The sequence below is a fragment of the Aphidius gifuensis genome, linkage group LG1 (assembly GCF_014905175.1).
Source record: "Aphidius gifuensis isolate YNYX2018 linkage group LG1, ASM1490517v1, whole genome shotgun sequence".
NCBI lineage: Eukaryota > Metazoa > Arthropoda > Insecta > Hymenoptera > Braconidae > Aphidius > Aphidius gifuensis.
The window spans coordinates 5,559,105-5,585,582 of record NC_057788.1 but is presented as its reverse complement, the minus strand read 5'-3'; the positions used below and the strand labels follow the sequence as shown (position 1 = coordinate 5,585,582).

Here is a 26,478-nt window from a genome sequence, read left to right as displayed (position 1 = left end):
ACTATCAAGGGGTTCCATAGTATTTTTCCTCTTTTTTTTTTTTTATTATAGTTTTCATCATGTTTTACCTAATATATTAAAACCGAAATTTATCGGTATGCATTTTGTGTAAATTTTCTATAAATAATACTAGAAAAATAAAAATTTATTAATAAAAATACTGAAATTATTTTTCAGTGCATAAATCAACCAATCAAAATCATAATCATGAAAATTGTAAAAAAAAAAAAAACAAAACTGATTGAAAGTCTTAGCACTAATTTTCTTTTTTTTTTTCGTGTAATTTACAATCATGCACAACAATGTCTTCATAAGCCCCTTAATTTTGATGACAATGCAACAAAACAAAAGAAAATAAAAAAATTATAAATAAATGTTCTATAATAATATAAAAAAAAGAAGAAAAATAATAAAAAAAAAATTATATAATAGGAATATATTAAAATAAAAAAAGAGTTTTAAAAATTCCAAATATGGTATTTTTGAAATTTGCGTGCAAAAATAAATAAATTAAAAAATATTTGTATTTTTAGTATTTGATTAAAATGATATATAAATAGATAATGTAATGGTAAAAAAAAAAAATATTAAAATAAAAAATATTTAATAATAAAATTTGAAAAATAAAAAAAAAAAAAAAATTAAAATATAATATGAGAAATAATAAAATGGTTGATAATAACTTTTTAAAAATAAATTATAAAAAAAATAAAAAAATTTTTTTAAATAGATAAACATAAAATAATATCGTATTATATTTGTAAAAAAAAAAAATAATGAAAATTAAAATATGATGGTCAAATACGTGATGAGAAAAACAAGAGATTGCGTTATTATAAATTTTGAATAAATATATAAAAAGGATATATATATATAAATAAAATAAATATGCATATATTACATATGTATATATAATAAAACATACATTATTATCTATTATTACACGAAGCGAATACACAATATAGTTATTTGCTAATTGTACCTTTTAATGATTACTGTAGAAAAACATTAATGAAGAAACATTTTTTTTTTCTTTTTTTTTTCTTGTTATTAATTAATTACCATAGACTTATCAAAACAAAAAAATGAAAAATGTGTTATAAAAAAAAAAAAAAAAAAAAAAAAAATGATTTTTGTGTGTTCATTTACAGTTTCCCTTTTTTTTTAATTTTTTAAATTATCAATTGTGTATTATTCAATTATTTATTTATTTATTTCAATTTCAAGTTTAAAAATTAATTCATAATTTTACAATCCAAAAAAAAAAAAAAACAACCGGCAAGTTATTCAAAGATCTCATTTTTAATTTATAATTTTTATTATTTCTAAAGTTGTTAGTTTTTTTGAAAAATTTAAACATTATACTTTGAACGACCCTGGTAATTAGTAATTAAATAATTAATAAATAAAAATCATTTAGAGAATTATTTATTTTGTTTTTAAATTGCGTCGTTTGTAGTTTTGTGTCAACGCGCATGTGCTAGTAACTAATAAATATTAATTAATGGTTTTTATGATGATTCCTATTTACAGGTGTACACACATATGTACGTTATCATATTGAGTCATATATGTGATACACAACAATACACATATACTAAATGCAAATGAAATCAACCGATGATTCGATGAACGTGTCAGTTTTTGTCTAATTAAAGTTGGCTTGATAGTTTGATACTAACTCGCACGTTTTTTTTTTCTCTAAATTTTAATAATACCTATATTGTATTGATTTTGAGAAATTAGTTTATATTTTTTCAACAAGTGAAAAAAAGTGTTTAACACTGGATCATTTATTTATTTAAATAAAAACTAATGATAATTAAAAACAAATTTTCTTTTATTTAATCAAGTTAGGACTACTTGTGTGCATTTGACGAAAGGTATGTTTATTTAATTATAATTGTTTTATTTTTTAAATGAAGCAATGTAAAAAAACTTATTGTACTTGTATATTTTTGTTTTATAAACACCTTCATTTAATTTTTTTGTGTTTTAATAATATATTTTTCTATGTTTTTAAATATTTTCAATGACAAGATCTAATCAAGTCACGCCATATCTATGCTTGCTTTCATAACACTTTTTTTATTTGTCAGTCTATTATTAATTACTTATTTTTCGACCTCATTTAAAATATTTTTTTCTTGTCTGTTAATTTTGATTTTGTTTTTGATGATGATGTAATTAAATAATTAATTGTTTATTAAAATTAACAAATTTGTAAATGATTATTTATGTTGGTCAATTCTAACCTGTCAATTTACTTGAGATTTTTTTGGAGATAGGTATTATTTTTATATTATATATTAATTAATAAACTAAATGACAGTTTTACCAATAATAAGTATACCTACATAATTTTTTAGACATGTAATATTTCTCTAATATTTTTTATTGATAAAAGAGCTTTTGGTTAATTTTATTTTATATTGTTGTAAATATTTAAACTAATTGTTATATTCTAAATTCATGAGTTATTTAAATAAACAAAAATATTATTACCTAGTTTTTTTTTTTTAAAAGCAAAATATACAAGTTAATTAGAATAATTACATAATGAAAAATAAGACCTTGCACTAAATTCATCATAAGTCATAACTATCGAAATTTGCAATGCACAGATAAATATTAATGTTAACTAAATGTATTGAAAACAAAAAAAAAAAACAATAACAACATAAAGAACAACAACAAGTCAATGTAAAAAAACATGAATAATACCAGCATACAATTTTAAATGTTGTTAAAACGTAAAAACACAAAAAAATGAGTTGAAAAAAATGTTGAAATAGAATATGAAACCAAAAATGACAAATATATATTTTTAGTTATTAAAAAACAATGTTTAAATATTAAAACTCAGTAGTTTAAATGCCATTAAAGAAACGAAAAAAAAAAAATTGTCTTTGTATGTGAATGTATATTAACAAAAGAGACTTTAGATCTTTAGAAATTCAACTTGATAAAATCAAAGTCCACCTCAGCCATATACTGTGTAATTTCAAGTACATGTCTTGATAAATTTTCCGTTTCTTTACAAGGTGTTAATACGTTTTTTTTTTTCACCAATTCAATGTATGAATACAAAAAATTAAATAAGAAAATTTTCATTTGTTACAGATTAAGAAAAAATATATAATCACGCACATGCCTAATTGATAAAAAACAAAAAACAAAATGGGATTTGTGAAGTCATTTAAAAGATCAACAGTGGTCCATTTGATGTTTGCTACTTCATTTTTTACATCAGGAATTATTATTAATGTATTTCAAATAATATTGTATTTGGGAGTTAAACCATTTTCAAAATATTATTATCGTAAAATTAATTATTATTTGTGTTATTCATTTTATTCACGTAAGTTATACATTTAAATAATAATTTTAATTGAATCGTTTTCTCATTTTGTTTATATTTATTATTTAGAATTGGTATTTCTGGGAGAATGGTGGTCAGGAAGTACCATTGAAATTTGGATTAAAGAAGGTGATTATGAAAAATATTTTGGCAAAGAGCATGGATTTTTATTGATGAATCATAGCTATGAAATTGACTGGCTTGCTGGTTGGATATTTTGTGACAGAATACAAGTATTAGGTGTAAGTGTTTATTACATTTTTTTTTTTTCATTAATTACTATAATGTATGTAATAAATTTAATGATGATTTATTTATTAATTTAGAACTGCAAAACATATGCTAAAAAATCAATTCAATATATTCCAACACTTGGATGGGCATGGAAATTTGCAGAGAGTATATTTTTAGAAAGAAATTGGGATAAAGATAAGGATATAATTAGACGTCAAATAAAAGAACTTGCAGATCATCCAGATCCAATTTGGGTGAGTTAATAATAAAAATAAATTAATTAAATAATCAATTGAATAAACAAAAAGTTAAATTATTATTTATTTTTATTTTTTAGTTATTATTGTTTGCTGAAGGTACACGTTTTACTCCAAAAAAACATGAAGTAAGTGAAAAATTTGCAAAAGAAAAAGGACTTCCAGCTCTTAAGCATCATTTGACACCAAGAACAAAAGGATTTACTGAAAGTCTACCACATTTGAGAGGTAAAAATGCTGGAGTATATAATATACAAGTTGCATTTGATCCAAATGCCACTGTTAAACCAACAATATCAAATTTATTAAATGGTGAAAAAGTACGTGCTGTTTTTTATATGAAAAGAATGTCTATATCAGAAGTACCAGAAGATGAAGAAGGAGCTGCTGCATGGTTGCACAAACAATACGAAGAAAAAGTATTTATTTATTTTATTTATTTATTATTAATTATCAAACAGTTTATTTGTTATTAATATTGAATTGTTTTTTGTTTTAATTGCAGGATAGAATTGCTGAGAGTTTTAATAAGACTGGAGATTTTTTTGCAACAAGTGGAGTTGAAAGAACAAAATTGTATAAACCTAAAAGAAGATATTTTTCATTTATCAATACTTTATCTTGGGCAGTAGTTACTCTCATACCAATGTCGTATTCCTTTACACAACTTGTGCTCTCTGGATCGACATTATACGTATCAATTGCAATAGGAGTTGCATCATTCTGTAAGTTATAAACTTTAATTTTTAATATAAATATACTGCTTTAAAGAATTTCAATTTATAATGTATTTTTTTTTTTTACTTGACAGTTTATGTGATGATGAGAAAAGTTATTGCAATGTCAGAAGTAAGCAAAACATCTTCTTCATATGGTACAGGAAAAAAAACAGACTAGCGGAATTACAAAAAAAATATATTGAGTTATCGACTCAATTTAATTTGGGGAGATAAGCAAATAAAATTAATTTGTCGAATATATTTGTCTGATAAATTTTTTTATAACTATCATTAGTCTCAATTGTTTTTTTTTTTTTTCTCTACAATTAGCAGTTTTGACAATAGACTGATTGTCTAAATTAAATTCATGAAATGTATTTTTAAATTATTGATTAGAGAAAAAAAAAATTCCATATTATTGACATTATTTAGTTTATTTTTGAATGAATATTATAATTTTTTTGTGACATACTTCTTTGTTGAACAAAATAAAAAATCTCATCGCTATTTGTACAATATTCTTGTTGAATAAATAGTCAAGAAATAAAGTACTTAATTGTAATATAACAAATAAATAAATACACTTGTTATTTTTTATTATTATGAGAAACATTTTCTTTTTTTTTTTTTTTTTGTAAATAGATACTGATGATATTTACTACACTAAAAGTAAAAAAATATAATGTTTATTTTGATAAAAATAATTACTAAATAATGTTCACCAAATGCATAGAATATTATTTTATTTTTTCACCGTTTTAAATTATCATTTAAACTCAAGTAATTATTTTTATTTTTTATCTTTTATTATTTTGCAATGTATAGAATGTTTATTGATGTTTTTATGTCAATTTTATATATTTAAATTGATTTTTTATTAATATAATAATTAAGCAATGAAAAAAAATTATATTGTAAATTTATTTGCTTTATATTTTTAAAGATGATAGATCATAGTTAATTTTTAAATTCAAATAATTCATTATAAATATACTAGTTGGTTTTTTTTTTTTCTACTCACATTGTTTATCTTTATTTTTCCATGCCATTGAGGGTAATAGATTGCAAGTTGAATGCTCAAACACCGATAAGATAGTATTTTTTTTTTACTTACCTATTTTAATTTTGCAATTATCCAATTTTTTTTTTCATACGATTGTAAGTCAACACAACGTTTTTAAAATTTTTACATTCTACACTGAATAAAAAATAATTATTCTTTCTTTTTTTGTTACCTTGTTTTTGTTTTACATTTTAAATGGGATTATTTGAGGTAATAAAAAGATCATCTTTGGTCACAATGTTTCTTGGTATAATAATTTCTACATCTGGATTAATAATAAATATCATTCAAGCTATTTTATATTTTTGCCTAAAACGTTACAACAAACATTATTATCGTAAAATTAATTATTATCTATGCTATATAATTTATTCACGTGAGTTTATGTTTTATTTATTAAATTAAAAATGTTTAGTTAAATAAAGTTTTTATTTATTTATTTTTAGAAGTAGTATTTCTTGGAGATTGGTGGTCAGGAAGTGAGTTATCAATATACATGAATGAAGATGATTATAAAAAATATTATGGTAAAGAGCATGGATTTGTGTTGATGAATCATTGCTATGAAGTTGATTGGATTATTGCTTGTATGTTATTAGACAGAATGAAAATATTAGGAGTAAGTAATATATTTATAATATTTTATATAATTTATTATTGATATTATTTGATTTTTATTTTCATTAGAATTTCAAATTGTCTGCAAAAAATACTCTTGAATATTTTCCAGTTCTTGGATGGTTATTGAAATTTGGAGAAAGTATTTATTTAAAGCGTAATTGGGACATTGATAAGAGAATAATTGGACCAAAAATTTTACAATTAACTTCCTATTTAGATCCAATGTGGGTGAGTAATTAAAAAAATTGCTTAAAAATAAAAAAAAATAAATAAATATACAATTAATTTTTTTGTTTGAATGTTTTAGTTATTGTTTTTCGCAGAAGGTACTCGTGTATTACCGAAATATCTGTTGGAAAGTCAAAAATTTTCAAAAGAAAAAGGACTTCCAATTTTAAAGTATCACTTGACACCACGTACAAAAGGTTTTATTGAAATTATACGTTATTTGAGAGGTAAAAATGTAGCAATTTATGATATACAAATAGCATTCAATCCAGATGATCAAGTTGAACCAACAATAATAAATATATTGAGAGGAAAAAAACTTCATGCTCATTGTTATATTAAACGAATTCCATTATCTGAAGTACCTGATGAAGAGGCTGCTGCTGTTTGGCTGTATAAAAAGTTTCAGGAGAAAGTATGATGTTTTTTTTTTTTTTTTATCTTTTCACTCTTGTTCTGATTGACAAGTGATCCAATACTAATTTCCTTACTCTCCATTATTTCTACAGTTGATATTTTAAAAATAAATTAAATAAAATTTTTTTATTTATTCAACAGGATAAAATGGCTGATAGTTTTAACAATACTGGAGATTTTTTTGCAACAAGTGGAATTGAAAAAACATTAATTTACAAACTTGATAAAAGATATTTATCATTGATTAATGTTGTCACTTGGGCTTTGTTGATTATCGTTTCAATGCTTATTTTTTTTATTAAACTTTATTTATTTGGAAGCGTTATTTGTTTATTAATTGCTGCAAGTTGTTTGGTAATTCGTAAGTATATTGAAATTATATTTTTAAATAGAAACATATTAATAATTAAGTACATTTAATTTAATAATAATTATTATTTATTTATCAACAGCTTATGTAGCCATGAACATAGCTATTTCACTGTCATGAGATATTAACAAGGCTGTCTCATCCTTTAGAAATTCAACGCTTATAAATTATTGTATTAAAAGAATATGGTCAACGAGAATCACTTGTTGATATGGGTGGATCTTCTGTGTATCCAAGTGAAGGCTTTGATGAGTAAAAAATTTTTCTAAGTTTTCCACGAGCATCATAATAGCCATAGTGACCAGTTACTGTACCATTTTCATGTCTTTCTTCCATTCGAAATTGTCTGTTGTCTCTGAAAAAAAAATAAATAATAAAATAACCATTAAAAAAACTTTAATACGTATAAAATAAATCAGAAAAGAAAAATTGTTTTTACCCATCTCCAGTGTCAAATCCAAATATATAAGTATCTGGTCCTTCATGATTATGAATATGAAAGTCAATTCTATTTCTTTCAGGCTCTTTTTCTTTGTCAACTTTGTAGTCATCTTCTTTCGTTTTAGTTTCACTTGTCTCCTGTATAAAAAAATATTTACAATTTCTTTTAGCTTTATTATTATAAAAACAAATAAATATACATATTTTTATTTACCTCTTCAAGTTGTTGTGATGGAGCATGATCTCTTTCATAAGCAGGACGAATTTGTTCATTTTTTTTATCATTTGAAGTTTCTGTTGTTACGTTAACATTGTATTTTGATTTTTTTTTTTTTTTCAAATGTAATCGTTTATTTTTTTTATCTTTTTTTAAAAGTTTTGGCGGTTCCAGATAAAGTGAAGGAGAATCAGGTAATTTTTTATATTTTTTCATGAGCTTATTTGCTGAGTGTGGTTTGTGGTCATTGAAATTTTTTATATCACGATAAATAGTATGTTTATTTTCCTCAGTGAAACGTATAGGAATGTTATTATGTAATTTTAAATTACGAGTTAAAATTTTTGGTATAAAAATTGGATTTTTTGAGTATACATAAGTTTTTCCTTCAATTTTTGTATCCAAAAGTGTGATGAGTCCTAAAAGACACTGTAAATTATCAAATAATAAATTTATTAATGATTAATTTATATTTTTAAATAAATTTAACAACTCACCAGACAATTGACGCACATCTTGTCTCTTCTGATTGTCAGTTATAAATAAATCAGATTAAAAACTAAAACAACAATTGATACGCTTCTCCGATCAATAAACTTTCTACTTCCTTCTATTATTTTACCTTAATATAAATTTAACAAACTTACCTAAATCATTTTTTTTTATTTCTTATATATTTGATTTAGCTTTTTTTTTCTAATGACACACTTTTACTTGTTAAATAATTTTTAATATATATATTTTTTTTCATTGTGATTGTAATGTTATTTACATAATGAGACTTTGAAATATTTTTGCAATTGATTTGTATACACATTGTTGTTGTGTCAAATAAAATAATATTTACAATAGCATCAATTATTTTGTCATATTTTTAAAATACAAAAGAAGATTTGAATTAAATAATTCAAATATTTATTCAATGTATCAGTTCACTCAAGCATAATTTTGTATAGAAACTATGATTGACATTTTATTTTTTAAACTGACATTGATGAATAATTAGCTTGTTTATAAAAGACTGTATATTAAAATATTTTATCATTATTCTAAAACTTTTTTTAAATCAAGATGAACACTGTTAAAATAGCTTGTGTATTTTTACTTTTATTGATCCACCAAATTCACGTAAATAATATATTTTTAAATAACATTAAATAAATTTAATGAGTTTTATTTTTATGGTATTTAAAATAAAAAATATTTACAGCTTTTGTTTAATAATTTTAGACACTGAGATGTCGTTCAGGTAATCAACAGATAAGCAATGAATTTCGAAGGACAATGCAAAAATGTAAAAATCATTACAGTGGCTCAAGTAGAACTGGTGATGATAATTTTTCATCAAGCAACAATGATAATAGCTCAGATGAAGATTCAAATTCTGATGAAATATTATTTGAGCATGATTTTTTTACTGGATCAAGAAAAAACGACTCACAATCAATGGGACGAGATGAAATGCGCAACAATCAAAGGTAAAAACAATTATCAATATCTTAATTTTAAATAATAAATTTTTTCTAATTTAAATAATCTTGTCTTTGATTCAAAGAAATGATCGGAATAATCGTAATAATTTTTCGAATTCTCGAAATAATTCAAATATGGGATCAAATCGAATGTCAAATGGCAATTCAAATAATAATTGGAATGCGAAACGAAACAATCGAGATATGGAAGATGATGATAATAGTAATAATGGTCATTCTGGACAGTCCGTAAGTTATATAGTTTTAAAAATATTTATCTCAGATAAATTGTATTTTAAACTATGTAAAAAAAATAATTGATAATATATTTTAATTTTTTTTTTTAGTGCAGCATTCAATGTTTTTTTAATGAGCTAAATTTAGTAAGCATTTGTTATTTAATTATTAATATATCAATTTACTTTTTTATAATAAAATAATATTTGTTAAAAGAAATTTTTTTAAATAGGTTGATCAACGTGGTTACCCAGAACGTTCAGCAGTAACAGGCACATTAATGAGAGGTGTTCAAGATCCAATGCTTCGTGATTTTATTGAAGAATCAATAATGGAATGTTTCCATTTTGTTAGCTCAATTATGAATCAAGACAAGTGTAAATTTTCTGAACGTTTATTTACATGTTTTGCTGAAAAAGGAAGAGAGGCAGGAGATTTTAAAAAAAAAATGATCCAGTCATATATTAATTATTTGAAATTTTATGAATTTTTATTTTCTTACTTTTTTCAGGGTTGTGAAGATTGGGACGAAAACTACTAAATATCAATGAATATTTTTTTCATGTACTTATTTTTATTTTCAAATAGGGATATTTGAAAAAAAACATTACGTTTATTAGGTATTTACTTTAGTATTTTTATTTGCAAATTTAATTAATTAATTTTGCAAAAAATTCACGATTAAATTAAATAATTGATAAAGGCACTAACGTATGTAAATTTAATTGATAATAATATTATTATATTAGCAAAATATATAACGAAAAAAAAAAAAAAAACTTGATTACTAATTTTGGAAGAATATTAAATCACAATAGAAAAAAAAAAAGAACAAAGTAATCAACAAAAAAAAAGTTACTTCCTTTTTTTTAAATCCTCGAATCTTTTCATGAGATCATCAAAGTCTATATCATCATTTTTATCAGTCGTTCCAGGTGTGTCATCATCAGTTGGAACTGCTGGTAATTCTGGTAGTTGATAATCATTCATTGTAACTTTTGATCTTGGTTGTGGTTTTGGCTTATTATTTGACTGAAAAAAAAAATAAAAACAAATGAAACATATATAATATTTACAATGATAATTATCTGCATTAAAAAAAAAAAAATACAAAAAATTAAATAGCTATTTTTAATGAATATGAATTTTTAAATCACTTGTTTGTTAATGTCTGGTGGAAAAGAAGAGTAAGGTGGCGGCAAATCACTCTCCTGTGAAAATCATAAAATTTATAAAACTATTATTATTAAATATCGAATAAATAATTAAAAAAAAAAAATAGGAACAACTAAAAAGTAATCAACATACAATGTTGTTTGAGTTGGCATTATCCAGAGGAATATTGTAAGAAAATGCAGCTGGATTGAATGGAACATTTTGATCTTTCTCAGAATCTTTAACACCTGGTGGAATAAATCCCATTGCAAGTCCATTGCTGTTTCTTCCACCTCCCTATAAAATAAATAAATTATAATATTGATGAACGACAAAACTAAATTATAACAATTAATTATAATAAATAAACTATACCATTGCATTTTGATTTGACAGAGGTTGTGGAAGCAATGGAGCTTGTGGAAATCCAACAAAACCAAGTGGTTGTGGATTACCTCCACCACTTGCTCCTCCACCAAGATCCAAGTTATTTGGTAAATCTCCACTATTACCAATTTCAATTAAATTTGTATCTTTTTCTTCAGCCATAACTTGTGGATCAGGTTCATAATCAACATTATAATTTTTAGCAATTTCAATTAAATAATTTTCAACCAACATTTTTGCTGGTGATTGAACACTCATTTTGTGTTTTAATTTTTCAGATATTGTTGGAATGGCTTCTTCTCTGCATGCATCAGTATATTGTTTACCATATTTTGATGTTAAAATATCACCAATGACTTTCATTTCTTGAACATCAGCTTGAAGTCTTGGTGCTGCCCAGATTATTGTTGATATTGCTTCAGCAAGTCCATCATCTAGGTTTCTATAAAAATAATAATATTTAAAGTTATATATTTTTTTTGTTTATAATTAAAAATGGACGACAGTGTCATGATAATAAAATTTACTTCATTTGTTGAATCAATCCAAATCTAGCAAGCAACAAGTCACAATACATTTCCAATAATTCCATAGCTTCAACCATGTAATCCTCTCTGATAATATGTTCAACACGAATTCTGGCTCTTTCAACTTTTCCAGCTCCAATGTAATCAGCAATTTCTTTTCTTGCTTTTTGTGCCAATTCTGTTTTCTTTTTTTCCAGCAATTTTAATCTATTTATTGCAAGTCGTAAATTTGTTTTTAATTTTGTATAATTTGGTCCACTTGCAAACATTTTTGTTGGCTTATTGTTTACTCTTTATTTGTTATTAATTGTTTTGTCTGTAAATTAATTAAATGATTTAACAATGCTCAACAAAATGGTATGATAATGAAAAAAATAAAAATCATAAGAAGGCTTGGCAGTATGATTTTGATAAAAATAAAAACTTACGTTGACAAATTATTATTATGTTTTTGTAATTGTAGCTCACTGATTGCTGATATCGTCATTCGTATACATAGAACTATGTGTCATATGACAGTCTCAGCCATTTTCTTGGAAAAAAAAAAATGATAAATAAAATGCCGGCTTGTCTTATGTCGGTAAAATAATTTCAAAAAAAGGTTTTCAGACAAATTTGCTAGGTGGCGTTCTCAGTTTGTCTAACGGTTTTTTTTTTCTCTTTTTATTTATTGTTTTTCTCTCATAAATTATAATCATTATAATTGTGTGATCATCCATTACAGTAGCGTCATTATTATTATTTTTAATTGTTAAAATTATCATTTGTTTGATAAATTTATATTATTGTGCTATTAAACGTAAGCTCCGATAATTATTGAGTTAAAAAAGTGATTCAACAATCTTTTCTATAAATATTTTCAAGGAGGTAAGAAATATCTTGTTAGCATCTTTTCACAATTTGTTTTTTTTTTGCTCACCGGTGAATTTAATAAAAAGTTCTTCGATTATTTTATAATTACAGGATGAGAAGTGATGATTGTGATAAAGGTCTGGTTTTGGAACATAATTACCTACCTAAAAATCATGGGAAATTTGAATTTCCGGTGGATCTTCATCCCATTGACAAGTCAAGGATGAAGGACCAGACGCTGGTGATGAAGTCACTGAAAAACTTTCATCTGGCATGTCGTGAAAATCACTCAAGGATATCATGTAAGTACGTCAATTTTATGATATCATAAAATCATCATATAATTATTATCATTTTATAGTTTTTTATTTTTCTTTTTCTAGATGAAAAATTATTTTACTCCAAATTGACATGGTTATTGTCAACACCACACGATGATCATTGTCAACAGACTCGACTTTTAAAGGTAAAAAAATGACTCTATTTATATATAAATGACTATATTTATTTTTCTAACATAAAGTTAACTTTACACGAAATATACGCAGTTACGATATATAAACAAACTAAATACTTGATAAGAAAAAAAAGAAAAAAAAAAAAAAATTGCAATATACTTATCGTTTAACAAGCATAACCAGGTTGCCTATTTTAAACTTTATGTATAAACATGCCTCGTTTTCCCTCGAGAAATAGCCTGCACTCGCATATACAAAGGTATTTTTAAAACAGAGGCATGGTCCTTGGAATGTTATCGTAAAGACACTGAGCACCTTTATCTTGTTGACTATACTTACTTAGAAATAGTTTTAAAATGTTTTATAATATTGCCCTTGGAAAATTCGAGTTATTTTTTTGATTTTGTTTTTCGTTATATAAAAAGAATAGTTGACGTTAAAATTAAAAGTAAATATTTCAAAAATAAAAAATTAAATTAATCACTTGCAACTATGAATAAGAATAGTATTTTTTTTTATTTAATGGTTAATTATGCTGTCACAATTTAAATTGACAGTATTTTTTTTTTTTGGTATTTTGATGTTTGTATTTATACTGATGATATGTATTTAGTCTTTTGTGCTAAACTCTGATTGATTGTAATCCGGATAAATTCAAAAAGAAAATTACGAAACCATTGTAATCCCCAAGTGGGGCTAATTCAATAGATTGAGAAGCTTGAAACAGGCGAGAAAGATAGATATTGAGTGAGAGAAATCTAGACATAGAATGAGGTTGAAATGTGAAGGGGGTGAAAGAGGGTCGATTGAAGTTCTCAGTTTCCACGTTCTACCCCTTAGCCTTTACGTACCATTCTCTGAAACGTGATTGCTTTATCCTTCTACAAGATAATCGAGCTAACCATAGTTCCATGACTACGATATCACTATTCTCGAAATTCCTTATTGACAAATTCACCTCAGGCTCAAACAGCCATAAATTTATTCTCTTGAAAATGTAAATTCCATTTGTCACCATACATAATACAAATTTTATTTTTTTTTAATTAGTTGAAATAATATTAATATTATCACAAACAATATATAAGTTATATATATTTTCAATTAGTATCTTGTGTAATTAGAAAGACTGAAAATTCAACAAAATCAAAAAAAAAAAAAAAAAAAGAGAACACTATTGTCACAGTGTTAAAACTTTTTTTGTCCTTGGAAAAAAAAAAAAAAAAATTGCAGACTTTATAACTTTGCTATAATGTTTTTTTTTTTTTTTTTTCCACTTCAGTTAATTTAAATTGTCCTTAGTTCATTTCTTTTGTATCGCAAACAAAAGAATTTTCACTAGATATAGTCTAGAAACAATAAAAAAAAAAAAAAGCGACGTGTGCCAATTAATTTTTATTTATTAAATAAACAATAATTACATTGAAAAAAAAATTGGTAATATTATCCAGTAGATATTTATTATTTTTTTTTTTTCATTTTTATTACGTTCATCAAAAGTTAAAATACTTGTGTAAAATCTTTAGTCATTAATAATGAATTTTTGACTTTTTTCTTCTTTTTTGTACACAAAATATTGTAGTACCTGTCTCGTTGTAAATATCTGTATAGAAGGATAAAATATATAGAAGAAGATTGTTCGGTAACTGAGAGAGAAAGAGAGAGTTCGGGCGGTAGCCACAAGTGTCTGCCCGAGCGCCCTCACTCATTAATTCTCCACCCTTGTTGCTTGTTAAAGAAGGGTGCAGTCTCCCTAAGTTTTTTCTCTCCATGCTATTTCTCTGCGCGCATAACCTTATACTGAGGGTTGAAAATGCTTTCTCGAGTACTCCAAGTATGAAAAGCAAAGCGAGGGTGCGAGCTAACAAAAAAAAAAAAAAAGTAAAAACTAGTTAGAAAGAAGCAGAAGTGAAGAAGAAGCCAGAAATAAAAAAAAAAAAAAGAAAAAAGAGATGAGACGATTGGAAAGATATGCCGGAAAAACTCGTACACTAGGCACTTGATGTGTGTAAAAAAAGGGCGGGTATATACACATACAACTCTTGGGGATTTGATGAATGTATTATATGTACAGTGGCAAGTCGAGAGGCCAATACAAGTCGAACGTCAATATGTGCAAGAAAAGTCATACATGTATTTATTATTTATATCAAAGAGGTACTTACTTTTGAAATCACTTGTTCTTTTCACTTGTCTTTGTTGAAAAACAGACTAACAGACTGAAAATCATTAGAATTCTAAAAAATCAATCTCAGAATTTTTTTTTTCACTTAAAAAAAAATGGAGAGAAATTTTAAATAGAAATATTTTTGTATTGGTAATATGATAATTTTTGTATGATTAATGGAGATATTAATGTTCATGGCAGTTGTACTTGATTCATACATTTGACATGATATTTGAGTGGGGTAATGTGAACTCTGAATATTTGAGCAATTAGCATGGATCAATGTAAGCCTCCGATTTACCGGGATTTCCATATATGTGCATAGCCAATCTAGCTTGCAACATATGAATATAGCTCTGGCTAGTTGTGCGTTTGAAAATCAGACGTGCAAGCCACCTGCATGAAATTGCAGGCATCACAAGCTCTCTCTATATATACGTATATATGTATACACCCAACCTCCCAACCAACCAACCCCTTTTACCAGTCTTCTCATTCTGCATTGTTCCCTCTTCTCTTGCCACTACCCCTTTCCTATATCATCACAGAACATCGATATTCATTGTCAAAGCATCCAGACTTTTTTAAATCCCTCGAAATACTTTTTTTTTTTTTGATTTTTTTTTCGTTACTCTTCTCTATTTTGCACAATTTTTTATCATATCTATTTTTATTTTTGTATACGTTTTGGCGCGTCCTTCGATATTTTATATAACCCCTTGCACATATAACGGGTACTTTGGTAGCTAAAAAGGCAAAAGCCAGTGTGATTGCATGTATATATCTATAGACATTGCATATATGATATACCATTGCCAAATATCGGGAGCATAACAGAGAAGCCGGTGCGTTGAATTAATTTGCGCTTCATCGATGCTACTGCTTTTTACTTTATATATACGTTTTCATTTTTTTTTCTCATTCTTTTATTTTATTTTCTTTGTTAATTCCATTTTTATCAAGTGACATTTAAATGTCTTTATTTAAAATTTGAATTATAATCATTATGATTTTACAAGTTTATTTTTATTTCTCTATATTGATTTGATGTTACATAATAATTTTAAAATAGTTTTTCTATGTATATTGTTAGTCTTTTCACCGACAAAAATTATGATAGACATTATCTCAGTAATATACATATAATTTCAAAAAATAATATAAAGTTAAGGAATAAATTTAAAAAATATTTGGAGGCCTTGTGTGTGAGATTTGTGAGATGAAAAGGTCTGCATTGAATATGAAAATAGGAAGGTGGAAAAGAGCGTTCGTGTCAAGATTGGCGAAACACCATTCATAAAACTTTTAATACGAAGGACCTTTAGAATGTTTCATTTCCCAGATGACTGTAAAGGTTTTCTATATGTACATTGTCTATATGAATTGTATATATGTATGTAGTCTCGAGATAGTTTACTGAGGGTATGTCAAAGCTATATGACAAAGCGAATGAGACACAGAAAGCGAGTGATAAAGAGTGAGAGAATAGAAATGAAAGAGGGTAGAATTACTGTAAATGTCAGGTCAGAGCCGCGTGAATCCGTTAGCCGGAACTACCCCATCTAGTTGAGAGATGCTGTGTGGTCCAGTGGTCAAACTATGCACAGAGAATCTTGATTCTGACTCCTGTCTGACTGGGGTCACCAACGGATGAGAACAACCGTTATCGTTTTGTCAACACTCATTCACTTCCTATATAAATATTATAATAAATATATACAAACTTTTGCCAAATTTAAATTTAGTCCTTTTACTATTTTTTTTTATTTTTTTTATTTGAAAATGAAAATTTCATTTTTTTCACTCGATAAAATTTTACTCAAATTTTTTTTATTTTATAAATTATATTATTATTTTTTTTTTGTTCATAAATCAATAAAAATTGTGTTATTTATTTCAAAATAAACAAAAAAATTATATAACTCATCGTCCAGAAGTTTAAATATTTTTTACCTACTAAACAAAAAAATTATATCAGAAATTAAGTCAGCAATAAAATGCAACACAATCAAAATAAGAAAGAAAACATTAAAAAGTATTTTTAATAATAATAATACTTAAATATTAATGACCCAATTGTCTTTTTTATAATTTTTAAAAGATAAAAAAAAACTGCGGGTGATATTTTTTTAAATTTATCTTGAAAATAAAACAATTTAAAGTATTGGACAAATTATTATTTAAATTTATTTAATGGAGATAATTTCATGACATTTATTTAATACTCATTTTGTAGGTACAAAGTTGAAAAATTATTGATTTTTCCAAACATCAAAAGTTATTTATTTTTACTTTTATAGTTCAAATATGAGTATGAATTTCATTGTTTATATTTTTGGTAGAAATGATCATTAATCGAATATTTAATATTATAATTATAGATCATAATCAAAACCATTAAAGTAATATGCCAATCGTTTTATTATAATTTAATTATAATATATTAAACAAAATATATATATATAGGTATATTAATCATATATTTAAAGAAAAAAAAAAACTACTTGAAATCGGCACCAAAGGTTGTTTTTAAATAAGGGCAAACAAGAAGAGTTGGTACTGCACTATCTAAGTCAACTTCAATGTAGACTTCTTGTTTTAATATTATACTGTAAAATAAAATATAATATTATTAATGATGGATTTTTTTTATAAACAGTTTATCAGAGAATTTTTTCAATTATGTTCATAATAATTAAAAAATAAATAAATTCATAATTTGAATAATAAAAGAAAAAGGTTCAAAATTATTAATTAATATTCAATTTACCTTCGATTACTAAAGTGCATTGGTTTAATCGATAGATCACCACTCTCAAGTCCGATTCGAAGTATACCAGCTTCAGCGATTGATGTAACATTTATTTTTTTATCCGAAAAAGAAACTTTTAAATCATCAGGTAAATCATCTTCAAAAGCTAGAATCCTAACTCTGTGATAGACAGTGAAACTGTGGAAAAAAAATATTTGTCATTAAATGTTTATTGGAGATATAAATAAATAATAAATGTTGAATGGGTCAATTTTTATCCCTTAATAGAACATTAATAATATGATAATTGGATAATTTTAATAAACAAAAAATTGGTTCAAAATTATTGAATAATATTTGACTTACGTATCATTACTATTTTCCAATTTTATCTTTTGTTGATTTTCAAGTGACACAGCCATTGGAAATTCTAGTTTCATTCTTCCAAAATTATTTGGAGCATGAGTTCTAAATAAATAATCAAATTTTAAAACTCATAATGGGTTATTTTTTTTTTTACTTAAAAATAAAAATATTAATAACAAATATTTTAATTAAAATATTTTGAAAAACAAAAAATTAATTCAAAATAATTGATTAATATTCGACTTACAATTTATCATTATCTTCTTCTTCATATGAAGTCTCTGTTAAGTCATCTCCGAATTCGAAAAATTTTTGGTAGGGTATCGGAACATTTACAGGTGGAAAAGTTGTTCTGTAAGGTAATAATAATATTATTAATGATGTATATTTTTTATCCAGACAGAGATAATAATAATTCTTTACTTCATAAAACATTAATAGTAAATATAATAATTGAATAATTTTAAAAACCAAAAATTCGTTCGAAATAATTGATTAATATTTAACTTACTCTGAACTGTTCGACAGTGTTTTTGATATTATTTTAAGGGGAGAAATTACAATATTAGAATCAGGTTTTTGTGGAGTGTGTAGTACACTACCATTCTTTGCAATTTTAGGTGGGCTCATGTGAGCTTGAACGTGAACTGCGTGTTTCAAAATAAACCTGTAAAATAAAAATAACAATATTAATAATAATGTATATTTGTCATCAACAGTTTATTAGATTCATAAATAATGAATTAAAACTTATGATAGGTCAATTTTTTTTACTTGAAAAAATAATAATAAATATATTCCATTATCAAAAAATTATTTGAAAATTTAACTTACGTTTTCTTACTATTTTGTAGGCGTAATACTAATGAATCACCAGCAAGTGATGCATTCCAATTACCTATTTCAAATGAAGTTTCTTTTTTTACATCAGTTTTATTGCTTTTAGGTTTAATTGATTCTTCGTTAAGTTTGGTGGTGAATTTCGAAGGAAAAATACAACTGTAAAATAATAATTATAACAATATTATTAATGACATATATTTTTTTATTTACAGTTTAATAAAGATATACGTCGATAAATTATCAGTACTTATAATAGGTCAATTTTTGGTCCAGGTGCTTAATAAATGTCATCGTGGGACAAAAATTTGAGGTGAAAAGTTGTTATAATTTTGTCACTCGATGTTAAGCACCTGGCCTTAATAATAAATATAATTATATATAATAATAAATATAAAAGAATTGGTTCGAAATTATTGTTTAATATTCCACTTACTTTTTTTTTATTTCTTGTGAAAATAATGCTGCTCTACTGCTACTAAATGATACCTCAAAATCACTAATATTTGATGTTTTTATTTCTTTCTTAAATATTGATATTATCTTTCCAGTAGCATGAATGATTCCCCAAAAATTAGTCAAGATTTTTTTAGCTTTAGAAAAATAATAAATAATAACAATTTAAAAACATATTTGAATTAAATATATAATAATACTTGTTGAAATTTTTTTTGTTTTTGTATGATTTAGAAATTTATGAAAATGGCTATTTATTAGTACCAATTCCGTCAATTTAGAATGAAAATAAAGTGTGATTAGAGTAGATTTAGCTAGTACAACGGACACCAAACTGTAGCAAAAACTTATCCAACTATATAAAATAACCTCAAATTCACTCTAAATCACAATTTATATTCAGGGTAAATTGTTCGTAATTAATACAGCCTTGTTTTCTTTTAATAATTTAATTTTATCCGTTACCTCGAGTAGCATGTGATATTTCTGATCTATTATCGTTAAAATTATTTGATTGAAGTAATGGCAATGAATGATTTAAACGATTAGTTGTGAGCATCATGGATCGTAGATATGTTGAATTATTTGTAGCATATTTTGCTGTGCCAACAAGACGCAATGTATTTCTTAAAATTCCACTCATTTTTTTTATTTTTTATTTTTGTTTTTTAAACAAAAATTTTTAACACTTATGAATACTAACACATAAAGTTTTTTGATGAAATTTAATAGATAACTTGTCGACGAGGCTCAGTATGACAGTATGGTACAGTATGGTATGATATCAGAAAGAATCCTACATACACTGCAGTGTTGCCACAGCCAAATGTTAAAGTGTACCTCAATCAGAAGCAAAAGTGTATCCTCATACATATATATTTAACAAATCCTCTGGTGCAAATCTATATATCTATATTTACGTGAAAAATCTGCACCCACTTTGCCCATCGCTGAAACAGTTTCCTGCTATTGCAAAATATTCTCACCCCCTTTTTCATACGCCCAGTTTATGCCCCGATAAACGCATTCCCGCGCCAATTACTCGCCCGAGCGGGGGCGGTTTCAGGGATTAATTGATTTTCAGATTTCACCCCTGATGAACAGAAAAAAAAAAAAAAAAAAGAAAACCAATTCTTTTGGGGAATTGATGGTTCAATTTTCTGTTTCTCCATTTGTTCAGTGTCTTTTTTACTTTTTTTTTTTTTTTCAAATTAGTATAATAGAGAGAATCTTTGATTGCCATTTGTTTCATTCAAATATGAAATTTTTTATTCTTTAAGCGATGTAAAAAAGAAAAAAATTAAAATTATAAAAAAATTATGTAAAGTTGATATAACTGTTCTTTCTCTTGTGAATTTTCTATCTTAAACTTTTTTTTCTTCAAGTAGTGAATTTTTTAATTATACATTTTTAAATTTTGGGTAATATTTTTTATTGCAGTTTGTAAAGATCATAATCGTAAATATGTTATGTATGTATGCGGGCATCGTTTAAAGTACCTTATTTTCCGTAGACCATCTTGAAGGCCAATTATCGCTTTTAACGATGCTAAGATCTCATCGTCGTTCAACCATCAACTAACGACAAATCTTTCCCCCAAGAGATTCAACGTCACACTATTAACTGTGATGATGAAACTATCATAGAGTAAAAGTGGAAAAGATGAAGAAAAGAGACAAGAAAATGCGGCAACATTGAGTGGTGATGGTGGTGTTGGTAAAAATGTTGAAAATGGGAAACGGCGGGTTGATGGCGCGGCAGAACTTGAGCACGGCTTAGCTTTTATATAGAGGGTGAGTTAGTAAGTGAGTGAGTGAGTGAGTGAGATGGGTTGCGACAGAATTGTAGAGGAAAGAGGAATGGAATTGGGATGAAAAAGGGTTGGTAGTAAGGAAGCCATGACAAGAGGTCGAGAGTGAGTAGAAATGGAAAATGCACAGCGTTGAAGAAACAAGAATATCGTGGTATACATTTTACTCGCTTAGACACCCTGTGGACGTGATCGTCTCGACGGTTTGGACGGGACGTTTTTCTGAATATGATTATTATGCATGAATTTCTCGGGCACTCGGCATTCAGTGGTTGTCGACGACTTGTGTTCCAACGTGTCGATCCATAACTTGACACAAAATTGACGAAAAAAAAAAAAAAAGTAGATGAAAAAAGAAAAATACATATTTATTATATAATTTTTCAAATATAGAACAATAATAATAATAATAATTGTATATTTTTGATAATTTTAAATACATTTATACAATTTAAATAATTATTATACTTTAATTGAAAAAATATATTTTCTGCAGCTTTTAAATAATCAACAAATAAATTGAAAATTCAGTGACTCAATTTCTTGTTGAGACATAGACATTTAAAGTTAGATTATAAACGGAAAAGGGCTAAATTGATTTTCAGCATTCACTCTCGAAAAACAAATCAAATGCTATACTAGAAAACTACACAAATTCAATAATTGATTATTTTTTTTTTTTTACATAGACATTGATTGAGTAAAAAAATAAATTGAAAAAAAAAAAACTTTATTAAACACTGACGTTTTATTTTTCAAAATTAAAAATAAACTCGTCATAACTAAATATCACAATTATATATCTATTTATTTAAAAAAAAAAAAAATCAAGTAAATAAAAAAATTAAATGAAAAAATAATATGAAAAGCTATATATAGATATATATGAAAAATAATGGATGAATGCACCAAGTTGAAGTTGATCGCAGGGTAGACAGGATGAGATTCATCTAATAACGGTAATGGCAGGGTGATCTGATAAGGATAGGGTAGTCAAAAAAAAAAAAAAGGGTGGAAACATGGCCTGAGGGATATAATCTCACTCTTTTACCGTCGTTCTTTATCGATTCTCTAAGACTCCTTAAAGAAATTTATATATATATTCAATCTTTTCAAGAAAGTGAAATTTTTTTTCCATATATCTTGAAAATTCAGTCAGCTTGTAAAATAACTTTTTGTTCACATGGAACATATAATATTTAAATAAGTCTAAAATTCAAACTTTTATTTTATATAAAAAATAAAATAAATCGTTCAATTTTGATTCAACAACAATTTCATGAATGATATTCATGTCTTAAAATTTATTGTCACACCAAAAAGTAAATAGATTCAAGTGTCTATTTTTGATGATTGTCTATCCCCTATGTATATGAACGTATTGTATTATAATATTACATATATATAGATACGTATATTGGGTTATCAACATAACCATAGGAATGTATCGATGGTATGAGTGAGAAGCTATTAGAGACCGTGAATGTGGTACAGTTTGCATCGCGGTTTATTCGATCTCCTGTCCCCTCATATACAGGACCTCTATACTCGAGAATGCATTAATACATGGACGTAATTGCGTAGCCACATGTATTTCTCAATACACATATGTATGTAGATATGTATGTATATACCTCAACCCCCTTATAGCCTGTTTTACCTCCCTGTTGAATGGTATTGCATGGCAACGCCAAAACCTGGGTGTTCTTGCGTTACCTATAATCCTGTTAGAGGCTTGAATCACCGAAAGCACGTTATATCCACGCATACTAGTTGGCCTTAACTCATCTAATTAATATAAGGGTTTTCCAAACTACCCAACTGACCATCCCATGTCGTTTTACCATACAAATATACATATATATGTGTATTACCAACAAAACCAACTCATCCGCAAACGCTTCTATACATAATCCGTAGTAACACCCAGTACAAACGTTTGTACGTTAAACCCCACTACACATTGCATATCCTTTGATCATTGCTTTAACTAAATATCCATACAGTTTATACATATACTTTTATTCTGTTGAAATATACCTTTTATATAAGTATATATAATATTTATCTTTCTGATTTTATACTCAATAAATATCATATCATCATGTTGGTTATATAGTCATCAAGTTTTATGATATATTTTTTTTTTTTTTTTCATAATTTTATATTGACTACAAAATAATTACGGAGTTGAAATTAGTTATTTAGTTTTCTAACTTTTAACTAAGTTAGAAAGTAAATCAGTTTTGCTCATCGTCTACTGCACAGCGTAGATAGTCTAAATTTTTTTCTAAATTCATTTGAATACATAGAGAGAAAAAGAAGTTTTAAGTAAAAAAGTCTGTGTATGTTTGATATTGTTTCTGCTTATTTTAGTGGCATGTTAAGTGGCCAGTTTTAACTGCATGCAAAATTACAGTATAGTACATATACACATACTGTATTTAATACATAATTATATAATCTACAGTGTGAATGTAGAGTTTTTGTGCAGAGAATCGATTAGTTTTTAGTTGGAAAATAAGTTGTAAAATAATTTCAGGTTCATTAGAATGATATGAAATCCCATCATTATTAACAGAATTAACTTTTAAGCTTAATTTCATAGAGATAAAAATAGATACTCATTGATACTTTTTTTTTTTTAAAAAAAGTATTGTTAAAATGAGTTAAATAAGCTGGATATTGTATAATACATAAATCTTTTGTTCCTTTGTCACTTGACGTTTTTGGCCTCTGGTGCCGGCAGCGACAGGCATTTATACGTTGTGGGTAACATACGCCAGCTAACCATGATATAGGTATCCGGGTGTTTCGTACACTATATGTATATATATAGCATATGTATATATAATACTGTATGCTGGAACCAAATCCAATATATATAGAGACTAACATTACGAACCCACCCTCTACTTGCCAGTGACTAGCAAGCATACTTTGTGTGTGCATGTGTGTATGTTCATATGAGTTGGCCATTGTATGCGTTTGTCGTTGTTTTGTATACGTGTTTCCCATGTCGTTGCGTCTATATATGTACATATATTCAGAAGCCAGACTCGTCGACAATCTCGTTTCACTCGACATACACGAATACAAATACAAAGTGTACTTGGTATAATATATATATATGTATATGAATGAGATGAGTAAATGTGAGTTTCTGATGCCAAACACACTGGGATATGTGAACCGTCAAAATGGGATGCACACCAAGAGCCAACCATCATTTTAATGAAGATGTAATTACGTGAGTTTCAACACCGGAAATCAGTTGTGTGTTGCCCACGGGTGTGCGGCGAAACGAGAGCTGTATTATTGGCTGTATTATATTGAGCCTGGTCCCGATGACTGAGTGTCATGTTCTTCAATTGCACATTTTTCTACCCCCTTCTCATACAGCGTACATATAAATTCACAACAATTGTATATGTATATACATTATTAACAATCATTTGATAGTTCAAATTATTTAGATTATTTAATCCTTCAGTAAGATATTTAATCTTTTTTTTTCTTACATCAATACTGGAAGCAAAAATTATTTATAATGATAATACAATAGTAAAATTCAAAATGTTTATTAATTTTTTCTTTTTTTTTTTTCTGTTTTAAGGAATGAAGTCTTTTGTGGAAAAGTTCACATATCATTTTTATCATTTCTGTGAATTAAGACTGAAATTTATATAAGCTCATACGCTTCATCACACTTCATGAGTCTTGTGAGAGCAACAAAGACACTCTGTCTGAGTCTTCGCAAAAACTTTACTGCAAGGTATGCAACTGACGCTATGATCTATACGGTACTCTTAGTGAGAAGGCACCTGGAGTCTTGTACGAGCAACTAGACGAGTGTTTGACTTGTTTTTGCCACTAAAAAAACAGTGGTATATTGACGAGTCTACTATTGAGGTCTTGATTTACAAACTATTAATTATATCGTAGCATCAATACTTCTAAAAGGATGCCTTCTTTGTTCATATCATACGACGGGATTGAGGCAATCATCTTTTTTTTCCATTCCTTGGAGCATCAAGGCGACCAGAGAAAAGGGTATGTTTTTTTTTTTTATTTAAATTACTTTTTCCAAGTTGTTTTGTTTTTTGTTTGTGAGCGCGCCGAAAGAGAATATAATTATTACAGATTGACTTCTACTAGTTAAGTCGTACAATGTTTTTTTTTACGATTAAATATTTAATAATCATTGAATCGTTAATCCGGAAAATGTGAAAGTTTTTTTTTTTTTTTTAATTACTCATTCTTTACCGAAATTTTTAAACATTTATTTACTGGAACGTAATTTACAAGTATTTTGTGGTTTTTAGACCACTTTATTATTTGTCGAATAAAATACATTATAAATGTAAACGCAATTGGCATAAATATATAAATTTCAGTTTTGACTTTTGATTGAACTGTTAATGGATAAACCATCGTGGCAGAATGAGTACAAACGTTACAACTGCAAATACAAAAATATTTTCGAAATATATTTATTCAACTAAAAAATAAATATAATATTTATTATTATATTTGTTGATTTTTTTTTTTTTTATTTATTTAAAAAAATGCGTTGAGTTTAGTATAAAGGATAAATGTTTATACGCAAAGGGTAACAAGGAAGTTGATGGGGGTGGTGTTACAAAAAAAAAAAATAACGTCGACAATAAGAGAAAAATAAAAAATTAAAAAAAATAATAAAATTGGAAATGAACGCAAGGTATAAAGGCAAAAACGAGTGTAAAGAGAAAGAAAACGAAAATGGGCTTGGTGCTTGTATATATATATAGACAAAAATAAAGAGTGTATATCGTGTACATGTATACAGGGTGAGAAATGGAAAGAGGGATCGATGCGTCGTGCCTCTCGAGTCGATGCATGCTCGCACTTCGAAACTAACGTTGATCCCGGGACGCAAAAAACCATGAGGAAAAAAAAAAAAATATGAAAAAATATATATAACAAAAAGAATAAAAAAAAAAAAAAGAAAAAACAAGGGGAATAAATGTGTGCAAAGCTTTGCGAAGGCTTGCTGGGATGCAGACGCTTTTTATCCGTCAAAACTCCCTAC

General features: G+C 26.1%; 6 protein-coding genes across 9 annotated transcripts; 3 read left to right on the top strand and 3 right to left on the bottom strand.

Moving 5' to 3' along the window:
- Positions 1–1,541: 1,541 nt before the first annotated feature.
- On the top strand, positions 1,542–5,863 carry LOC122861180 (1-acyl-sn-glycerol-3-phosphate acyltransferase gamma-like). 2 transcript variants are annotated; one of them, XM_044165394.1, is made up of 7 exons: positions 1,542–1,883; positions 3,124–3,361; positions 3,431–3,603; positions 3,688–3,849; positions 3,933–4,271; positions 4,358–4,577; positions 4,664–5,863. In XM_044165394.1, the coding sequence occupies exons 2-7, from the start codon at positions 3,181–3,183 to the stop codon at positions 4,747–4,749; spliced, it is 1,161 nt and encodes a 386-aa protein (XP_044021329.1). In that variant the 5' UTR covers positions 1,542–1,883; positions 3,124–3,180; the 3' UTR covers positions 4,750–5,863. The 2 variants fall into 2 exon arrangements, with proteins under 2 accessions (XP_044021329.1, XP_044021331.1); XM_044165396.1 differs by lacking the exon at positions 1,542–1,883 and adding an exon at positions 2,879–3,044 and having other exon boundaries at positions 4,664–5,151.
- LOC122861181 (1-acyl-sn-glycerol-3-phosphate acyltransferase delta-like) lies at positions 5,852–7,465 on the top strand. The gene is made up of 6 exons (XM_044165397.1): positions 5,852–6,010; positions 6,081–6,253; positions 6,322–6,483; positions 6,563–6,898; positions 7,042–7,261; positions 7,353–7,465. Exons 1-6 carry the CDS (start codon positions 5,872–5,874, stop codon positions 7,388–7,390), a joined length of 1,068 nt encoding a protein of 355 aa, XP_044021332.1. The 5' UTR covers positions 5,852–5,871; the 3' UTR covers positions 7,391–7,465.
- Positions 7,460–8,449, bottom strand: LOC122861182. Its single transcript, XM_044165398.1, has 4 exons — positions 8,426–8,449; positions 7,926–8,357; positions 7,710–7,849; positions 7,460–7,625 (listed from the first exon to the last, which is right to left on the bottom strand). The coding sequence occupies exons 1-4, from the start codon at positions 8,441–8,443 to the stop codon at positions 7,460–7,462; spliced, it is 756 nt and encodes a 251-aa protein (XP_044021333.1). The 5' UTR covers positions 8,444–8,449.
- Positions 8,450–8,993: 544 nt separating this feature from the next.
- LOC122847883 (probable serine/threonine-protein kinase dyrk1) lies at positions 8,994–10,178 on the top strand. The gene is made up of 4 exons (XM_044145741.1): positions 8,994–9,056; positions 9,159–9,406; positions 9,484–9,661; positions 9,870–10,178. The coding sequence occupies exons 1-4, from the start codon at positions 9,000–9,002 to the stop codon at positions 10,176–10,178; spliced, it is 792 nt and encodes a 263-aa protein (XP_044001676.1). The 5' UTR covers positions 8,994–8,999.
- On the bottom strand, positions 10,102–12,233 carry LOC122861179 (IST1 homolog). Of its 3 annotated transcripts, XM_044165391.1 has the most exons (6): positions 12,135–12,233; positions 11,707–12,022; positions 11,168–11,621; positions 10,946–11,089; positions 10,795–10,848; positions 10,102–10,669 (listed from the first exon to the last, which is right to left on the bottom strand). In XM_044165391.1, exons 2-6 carry the CDS (start codon positions 11,973–11,975, stop codon positions 10,493–10,495), a joined length of 1,098 nt encoding a protein of 365 aa, XP_044021326.1. In that variant the 5' UTR covers positions 11,976–12,022; positions 12,135–12,233; the 3' UTR covers positions 10,102–10,492. The 3 variants fall into 3 exon arrangements, with proteins under 3 accessions (XP_044021326.1, XP_044021327.1, XP_044021328.1); XM_044165392.1 differs by lacking the exon at positions 12,135–12,233 and having other exon boundaries at positions 11,707–12,134; XM_044165393.1 differs by lacking the exon at positions 10,795–10,848 and having other exon boundaries at positions 10,108–10,669; positions 11,707–12,135.
- A 5,450-nt stretch (positions 12,234–17,683) lies between these two features.
- On the bottom strand, positions 17,684–20,344 carry LOC122847882. The gene is made up of 8 exons (XM_044145740.1): positions 20,063–20,344; positions 19,578–19,734; positions 19,136–19,300; positions 18,813–18,968; positions 18,549–18,653; positions 18,302–18,403; positions 17,954–18,133; positions 17,684–17,792 (listed from the first exon to the last, which is right to left on the bottom strand). The coding sequence occupies exons 1-8, from the start codon at positions 20,238–20,240 to the stop codon at positions 17,684–17,686; spliced, it is 1,152 nt and encodes a 383-aa protein (XP_044001675.1). The 5' UTR covers positions 20,241–20,344.
- Positions 20,345–26,478: the final 6,134 nt, after the last annotated feature.